Genomic DNA, 9,192 nt, shown 5'->3' with positions numbered 1-9,192 from the left:
TCCCAAAGTGCTGGGATTACAGGCTTGAGCCACCGCGCCCGGCCGGTTTTTGTCTTATACTAGACAAGTTTCCATGTTACTTTACTTAATAGAATAAGTCATATTGAATATTTAATCATTAAATGGAAATTGTATTTGGTGATGCACCCTCAAAGACAAATTAAAAGTATGATTAAATATCTCACCCAGATTGTTAACAGATGATCATACATATCTTGAAACAACTGCATCACTCTGTAGTCAATAGTTTCAATTCAATTGTCTGTAAATGTTATTTATTTCCTGAAAAGTATTTTCTAGATTAAGAGGAAAGTTAACATATAAAACTCTGTGTTTTACACCAAGATAATTTTTTACCCACATTATTTTGTTACGTATCATTGGCACATCCCTTCCTGCTTTCCCATACAGCGATGGATGTATTATAATAAAAAAAGATTTTCCTAATCAGTAGCAATAATTTCCAGATTTCCTGCAAACAGGAAAGATCATAAATTTTCTTATACTTTAACAATACTTCCCCAACTCCATTTAGCCACTTGCATGTTGCGCTGACTCAGAGAACTACAATTTCAGAATATAACAACAGCAATAATAATAATATCACTCATTAAGCTCTTGCTTAATATCAGTATTAGTTTGGTTCTAAGCACTTTGCATGAGACACCAAATTTACAAACTTAGCACAACTAAGGGAATCCAGAGATAGTATGCATTTGAAGATCTCATATTTGTTTATGAAAAAGAGATAATATTTAGCATTGATTTTAAGGGTTTCTCTTTTAGTCCTTACAACAATCCCATGAGCTTGCTGCTAATGTATAGATCAATTTCCATGTCCTATAAGTTTTCCCTGAATTGTTCGGATTAAGAAACCCAGTAATTCTCCCTCAGGTGTCATAGTTTATGAAATAAAATAAGCAATATGTGGAATGTAAATGTATTAATAAGATTCAAAAATAAGTGATTCATACCAAATAAAGACAGAAAGGTGGCTAGTGAAACACGTAATAAACATTCAACACTCCAAATCACAAATGCAAAAGACACCAACATTTCCTGTAATAATACATGAAAGCATCAGTTTTGCTTTTTGTTTTTGCAGTATCCCTGGCATTGTGAATTCATACTTTAGGTAAGCAATGACATTATGAATACTATATTTATACCTGAGGAAGCCTAGAACTTAAATATTTGCAAATACATCAGATGAACATACTGTTGCCAGCTGTTACTGCTATCTCATTTTCTTTATATAAGAAGATGGATGAGTGAATTATAGTAATAAAAAAGCAAGCATGCTTAAGTTAAAGGCTTTGCTTATGATTTAGTTTGTCATAATACACTGGTGTACGAAAGGAAATCAAATTATTTAACTGACTAGATTTTCTATTCATACACAACTATTTCCAGTAAGCACTCCCATGCACTGTTTATATAGTATTAGAGGATATAATGAAAGAGCAATCAAACAAACTTCTTTATCACTGCACTTAATAAACACCTGAAGTTCCCTAATGTGACGAACTTTCAGTAATAAACAATTGACTGTATCCACATTTTTCTGAAATCTGATAGACTGTGTCACCTTACACTTAGCCTATAATGGCACTTAGTATTTCTTAAATCTTCTCCATGCTTCAATTAAAAAAAAAAAAAAAATCAGTTCTATTTAACCTTGCGAGGATGCAAACTAGTGATAGAATGGATTTTCTACACTTGTAAGTACATAAAAAAGGACATTCTTAATTATTCCAGGTATGTGTTTTACTTCAATCATTCCTTATGCCCTATAAGTCCTGAGAGCAAGGCCCATTGAGCCAAGAAGATATTATTTGAAGTCTTTTGTACATAAGTAAATTGTTTTCGGTAGTCACATCCCAAAGGGCTTTGCAAAATTTCAGTTAGTCAGGTGAGCCAAGAGCAACTACTACTTTCTATAAGTTCCAATAAACTTTCTGGCCCTATGGAGGCATTTAGTTTATGAGTTATGCCTAAATACCCTAAGGAAATTGAAACTAGTAATTTCTTTATTTCGCTAGCATTGGTTCAGATCACTCATTATATTAATTCTAATAATTCTCCTTGGAGGCAGGTAAGTGGCAGCCTCATTAGTAATGCTGCCCAGGAAGGACAAGAGGCTCTGTGGCCTGCCCAGGGACTGACTGTCAGGCAGCTGGCATCCAACACCTGACCAGGGGCCCATCCATTGGTCCTGAACACACTAGCCACTGAAACCGCTCTTCATTGGCTTAAATGGGCTTGTTTATTTTCCACTTTTCTGTTTATTGAAGTAGAAGTGGAAACTGGCCTTCAAAGACCAGCCTATCAACATCTCCTTCCTTGGCTCGCCTGACCTTCAGGCAGTGCAGCTGCCTGAACTGAGTTAAAAATGGACTGTCAAGCTGGCTTTAATTTCTGCTGCTCTGCCTCCGAATGTCCTCCCACTGATCTGTTTATCACACCCTCTATACCCCTCGGGTTGTTGTTTTTCTAAGAGTTTTATGCCAGGACAGCGAAACTGCCTTTCAAGGCTCTAACCTGCAAATCCTTCTACACATAATCCTAGAGGACCTGGGAGCCAACACTAGGATCTCTACTGTAGGAACAACCTTCTCCCTCCAGGCATCCCCTAACCCACCCCAAGCTGACTCTCTGAACAGATCATCTCCTACTGGCACACTAAAGCAAGACAACCGCGGCTTAGTAACTTTGGAAGAAAAAATTCAGGTTTGGCTTCTTGCTCATGGGTTGTGCGGGCATGTTGCCTCTTTCCAGGGCTCCTCTGCCCCTCTGTGTGTTCCTCTGCAGGACCGCAAGGAGGCCTCACAGGGATTATCTGCTCATCCCCAGCAGAATATAAAACTCTTTATCTTCATTCTCTGAAACCTCTTCAAAACATCCCAAACCCAAGATCCTCCCAACAGGGCTCTCCAGAAACTTCTGCCTCCGGAAACGACAATTGCTATCAATGATGCACGGATGGAGGAGTACCTAAGATCCTACTAATGGTTTTGTGTGTTTCTTGGCAAGCTCCCGCTCAATTCAAGCTGCCCGCGCTCTGGGGCAAGGTCTAATTAGAAGAGTGCCAGGCTCACCCTGCCTGCGGAGAAAACGCATTAGTCACAGATGTAAGGGCACGAAGGATGCCAGGGAGCAAGGGAGTGCATGGGGTCATTAAGGCCCCTCCTAAAATGCTAGGAGCCTTCGTTGCGGGAAAGGAAAACTAGATGTGACCGCGTGCAGCAGAGGAGGATACAGAAACCCTGGGAGGCAGAGTAGAGTTGACTGGGTTAGAGGCCATAAATAAGTGCATAAATGATGCTCAGTGAACGTTGCAACAGATTTAAGCCAAGTGTTCAGGATGACACAGCAAAGCCTCAGGACAAGGAAATACACAGACCGCTTAAAGCTTCCCGCTGCTGCCTGGAGCAGCCTGAGTGTGAAAGCGCGGGTGCTCGGGGAGGGGTCGCACTGAAGAATCAGGTTCAGGCTTTGAAGAGTCGTGCGCCCAGAATTGAGGTCACAGTGGCCCGAGATCTACCCTGGAAACAACAGGTGTCCGTACCACAGGCTTATTCGCAACTCCCTGCGACTAGGCTCGGGCTCCCTGGAAGTGTAGGGGTTGAAAGGGGACCAGACTCGGCAGGGGAGGGGAGGGGCGCCGGCCGGGGAGGGGCGGCGCAGGTGGGCGGGCCTGGGCAGGGTGGGGACTGGACGTATAAAGTTCTCGCTGCCCCGGAGGCTATGCTACTGCTAGGAGCCGGCGCAGGGTGGTCGGGGGGGTGAGCAGGGTGCCGCTGGCTGCTGGGGTCTGCAGGTCACCGAGTCCCCAGGAGAGGGGACTCCTAAGAAGGCACCTGCCTGTGTTTACCCGGCAGCGAGCGCGCCGGCCCCCGGGAACTCCCGGCAGGTGAGCGAAGCTGCGGCCTTGGTCGGGGCAGCAGGGTCGGGGGCCGTTCCGCTGGGCAGGTCGCTTCCAAGTTTTGCGAACTGTTGAGTTAGTTTCAGGTTGTTGCTGTAGTTGGCGGCCTTGCTCACAGGGCTTTGTCAACTTGAGTTGCAGAGGCCGGTTCCTCCCCTTTGGCAAAGGAGTTCCTCCGCTAGTTCGCTCCCGCGTCGCCGGGCATTTTAGGAGTCTCTGCACGACTCGCCTGCTTTTGCAAATCCGTCTCTTCTCGCCTCATTTTTTCCAGCGCACAGGAAAGGCCGTTGCGCCCCGCGAGGGAAACAGAGCCGTTGACCATGGTTGCAACTGGCAGTTTGAGCAGTAAGAACCCGGCCAGCATTTCAGAATTGCTGGACTGTGGCTATCACCCAGAGAGCCTGCTAAGTGGTGAGTGTCCCCGCTGCCCACCCTTCTCCTCTCCAAAGGTCGGTGCCTCTCGATCTACCGGGTGGGCGGGCTTTCGACTTCCTCCCCTACCTCTATGTAGGGGGTGCCACAAAATCCGTCTGAGGAGAATCCTTTCCAAATTTTCTAACATCTTCTCTTCATGCTAGAAACAAAAGTAGCAAAAGTAGAATACCCAAGGGCTACATCTTTCTAGGCTGGTGCCAGTAGGCTCTTGGGGATTAAGGTCCTTATCTTACATGATTGTGAAGAACACAGTTATGTGTGTTTTAGCAAATGTATTTACCCCTGTAATCAACATAACCCCTCCCCGTGAATTCCGACGCACCCATTTGCTAGGTATTTCTCACTCCCCCCTGACTCCAGGGAACTACTGATCTGATTTTTATCACTCCAAGTTAGTTTTGCCTTTAGGTAAGTGGAACCATAAAGTAGGTACTCTTTTGTGTCTGGTTTCTTTCCCGCAGCCTAATGTTTTTGAGATTCTTTTATGTGGTTGCTTAAATCAGTGTGTTCATATTTATTACTGAGTAGGATTTTCAGTCTTGGATATACCCATTATTCCATTTTTAATGTGAGAAGGAAACTATTGAACAGCAGTGGTGCTTGATTTGCTATCATTTGCAATTTTAACAGCAGTTTCTAAGTGAACACACTGCTCTGCCACTAGAGCTGTAAGAGCATAGATAAACTGCTTAGGCTCTTCGTGTTTTCCTCCTTTCAAGGTGAAGTGGTTGATGACCTAATTTATAGGGCCAGAACTCCAAAATTACATGAAGTGGAGAGGAAAACCCAGTAGCTGATGAAGGTGAAGTAGGCTTAGGGAGAGGAGCCGGGAGGGCATCAGCCTGCACCTCGTCCATTTGACTCCCTGTAGCGTGGCAATCCTGCCAAGTGGTAGGATTCATTTGAGGAGTAGGTGACCAAATGCAGAGCTATCTCTTTTCCTTTCAGCCAATCTAATTTTATTTCCCTAGGACTATTTTGTTTTGCTTGGCTAAGAAAAACCACCCAACCGGTTATAAATATCCTCATGAACCTCAAAGGTCTTCTCCGCGCAATTTTTAATTAAAGAGGTTAAAGCTAAAATTGGGACCTACAGGCCACTCCAGTAAAGACTTAAAGACACAAATTTGATAGATCTTTAATGTAACTCTTCAAGCTCATGGACTTTAAACATAATAGCAAAAATTCTTTATTTTACAGTACATGTATTCCTACAGTTAGAAAGTAATGACCCCTTAGTCCAAATAACAAAGTTTTAACTTTTTATCCCAGAAGTAATAAATGTTTTCTGTAAAACAAAATTAGAAAACCCCCATAAGCAAGTAGGCAAGAAAGAAAAGAAAATCACCAATAATCTGGGATAATCCCAAGTAGATTTTTGATGCATAGTCTTTATGATTGTGTGTGTTCTGTGTACACACATGAATTTAAAGAAAAGTGGTTATATCCTATCCACTCTATTTATCTAAACCTTTATTTCATACATGAACTTTCATGAGAGCTTAAATTATTCACTATATTACATGGTAGATAGAGGTAACCAATGTTGATATCTTGGTGTGTTTTTTCTACTGTGAATTTTTTTTTTCTTTATCTAAAAAGAAAACTCCATTTCTTACAGATTTTGACTACTGGGATTATGTTGTTCCTGAACCCAACCTCAACGAGGTAATATTTGAGGAATCAACTTGCCAGAATTTGGTTAAAATGCTGGAGAACTGTCTGTCCAAATCAAAGCAAACTAAACTTGGTTGCTCAAAGGTCCTTGTCCCTGAGAAACTGACCCAGAGAATTGCTCAAGATGTCCTGCGGCTTTCCTCAACAGAGCCCTGTGGCTTGCGAGGTTGTGTTATGCACGTGAACTTGGAAATTGAAAATGTATGTAAAAAGCTGGATAGGATTGTGTGTGATTCTAGCGTGGTGCCTACTTTTGAGCTTACACTTGTGTTTAAGCAGGAGAACTGCTCATGGACTAGCTTCAGGGACTTTTTCTTTAGTAGGGGTCGCTTCTCATCTGGTTTCAGGAGAACTCTGATCCTCAGCTCAGGATTTCGACTTGTTAAGAAAAAACTTTATTCACTGATTGGAACAACAGTCATTGAAGGGTCCTAAAAAGGGAAAATATATAAAGCTTATTTCATGATTGGGTAGTAAAACTATTCAGCTAGTCAGCTAAAGTCATTTGTAGTTTGCCCCACCTGTCCTCAGTAAGAAACCCCAAATGTAGTCCATTTTCTTTCTGTATTTCACATTCTTAGTAACTGCAGCTAACAGGCTGATTTTCTGGCCTTTCGAGAAGTGATCCAAAATAGTGTACATTTTCTGCATATATCCCATTTTTGTACAGAATTGAATGGGATAGAATAGGTAAGCAAAAGTAGAAGTCCATTTGAGTTTTACATTTGATTCCACAATTTTGTTTCAGGTAGGCTTGGTAATAGACTATATAAACCAGATTTGCCTAGTTTGATTTTCATATGACTTTTTTTTCTGTAAGTTTTCAGGGTGATTCTTTAAATCACAGAATCTTACTCAATGATACTTAGCTGATCAAAACTTCCAGAAGCCCACACCACCAGCTCATGACTCAAATTTGAAGAGTTCTTAGACAGGAGGGTAGGATTAAGTAGGTGAGTTTAATTAAAACTTAACCCTAGGTAAGAGTGAATGAGAAATATTATGGCAATAATGGAACTGCTTCACTGTTTCTTGGTGACTTCCTCACTCTAATGTTTTAAAGAGGTGACGAAAGCTTGTGCTACCATTTCAGTAACCACGGTGTTGTTTTAGATGCCTTTAAAAGCTCAGTTTCCCTTGTTCTTAAGTGTTGAATATTGTCTTTAAACTAGAAAAATGCAAAACATTGAACTGATATTTTTGTGTGTAATTGATTACTCTTACACTGAGTGAATGATGAATACCTGTGAGGATAGGAAATTAGTTCTGAGATCTAGTCCCTCTCTGATTCACTTAGTAATCTATCTTCTTTTCAGTATTACATATGCTTAATCTCATATGAACGATTTCACCATGTCAGTATTATCTCATCTCTGGGCTTTTCTGGGAATTGAGGAATCTCTCCTTAACCCCAATTGTCAAGGGCAGTAGCTGTATACTACCACTTTGAATTATTGAAACGGGTCAATTTACAAAGTCTGCATTGGCCATGGAAATATGGTTTATAGTACAGCCTAGAGAGTGAAACTCACAGTCCAGATAACCATGCGCGCACCCAGATTTTTTCCACCTTGGATACCTGTCACTAGGGAATAATAAAGGCCTTACTTTTTGTCTTATTCCGACTAAGTAGATCATTATCTCTTTCCTTTTTTATGTTAATGAGAGAATTTAGCCTCTACTCAACAATGTTCAATTCAGCAAGGCTTTCATATCCTTGCTGTGGCTCATGGATAAGGAGCTTTATTCAGGTTTCCTGCCCTAGCTATTAGCTCCATTTCACATACTGGAACAGATGTAGGCACAGATGTATTCATCCTGGTGTTACTGAAAAACAGGTGTGATCCTGTTACTGATACTATAAGTGACCTAAAATGTCACTGTTCAAATTAGCAAGTGTTCTAACAAACTAAACTCTTCAAATGCTTGGAAAGATACTACAAAGCCAATCTTTATAGAATTGGGCCAAGATAAATCAACGTCATTTTGCATGTCTGTTGTCAGGCTCCAAAGGTTCACTGTGTTTCTGCCGCTGTCCTGGAGTTGTCACCACTGACTGGGCAAGGCTTCTTGGGCATGGATGTAGAACTGTTGTCCTTTTTCCACTAACAGTTATCTTTGACTCTCTTGCCTGTTATGCTTACAAAATGGTGATGGCTTATGGAGGCTGTTAAATTAATATTCCTGTTAAAGGAAATTAAAATTTGTCTATTTTTTGACAATAAAGCATTATATATTTTTAATTATCTTGTCCTCTTTTTTTTCGTTCCCCTACTTGATGCAGTGGTCACAGGATCAGGGCTGCAATTACAAGGGCTGTAACTAGAGGTGGCTCATTCCTAATAAACCTTATATCAGAATTCCTTATGGGCCTGATAGAAGTGGGTTGTGCCTTCATCTCATTTGGCAAAATTGGGGTTAACAGTGAATGCAGCTGTTTTGCCTGGTAGTAAAAACAACCTACCAATTTGGGCCTGTGTAGCCTAACCCTATCTGAATATGAGTGGACTGAAAGGAGCACCAGCTAGACTGGCATTGCTGCCTTCCACCTAGATAGACAAGGTGGGCAAATGGAGGCAAACCTTCGCTTCCAAAGGTGGAAGATTTGGGGTATAAATGAAGAGAAGGAAGAATAGTCACTGAGGTTAAAGGAATTAATAAATGAAAATATAAGGAGGGGAATCCAGTATTATCCCTTCAAAAGAGGATCAGAGCAAGTGATGATGATGTCTTCCAGCTAAACTATAACAGATAACAGATGCCTGAAAAGGTGAAGCTATGTTTGCAGAGACTACTTTTGAAATCAGACAAGATCGAATGGAAGCCTACAAACTTGAGTGACCTCATTCTAGGAGACATATTTATACTATACAACGGACATGATTAATTATAAATGATTCAGTGAGATTCTAGGAGTGCTGCGGTATCTTTTAAGTTGTATGTCCTTTTGATATAAGGAATCCTTATTGGAAGATTAGGATGGTCTTCAAATATATGTTGTAAAATATACATTTGGTCTTAGTCCCTATTTCTTGGTATAAAACTCTTGAACTACTTAGATTCTCCAAAGTGCTAAGTGTCTTTTGTAATGCTAATGTTGACTGATGGCTGGATTCCTCCAGGTAGCTTCAGGATGGGGCTTGGTCACCAGAAAG

At 41.3% G+C, this 9,192-nt stretch overlaps 1 protein-coding gene across 1 annotated transcript; it reads left to right on the top strand.

Annotated features, from left to right (window-relative positions):
* The first annotated feature begins 3,720 nt into the window (after positions 1-3,720).
* On the top strand, positions 3,721-6,753 carry DDIT4L (DNA damage inducible transcript 4 like). Its single transcript, NM_001194403.2, has 3 exons — positions 3,721-3,913; positions 4,197-4,336; positions 5,982-6,753. Exons 2-3 carry the CDS (start codon positions 4,246-4,248, stop codon positions 6,470-6,472), a joined length of 582 nt encoding a protein of 193 aa, NP_001181332.1. The 5' UTR covers positions 3,721-3,913; positions 4,197-4,245; the 3' UTR covers positions 6,473-6,753.
* The last annotated feature ends 2,439 nt before the right edge of the window (positions 6,754-9,192 follow it).

This window comes from Macaca mulatta, chromosome 5, assembly GCF_049350105.2.
Source record: "Macaca mulatta isolate MMU2019108-1 chromosome 5, T2T-MMU8v2.0, whole genome shotgun sequence".
Lineage (NCBI taxonomy): Eukaryota > Metazoa > Chordata > Mammalia > Primates > Cercopithecidae > Macaca > Macaca mulatta.
This window is presented reverse-complemented; position numbering and strand designations above follow the sequence as displayed.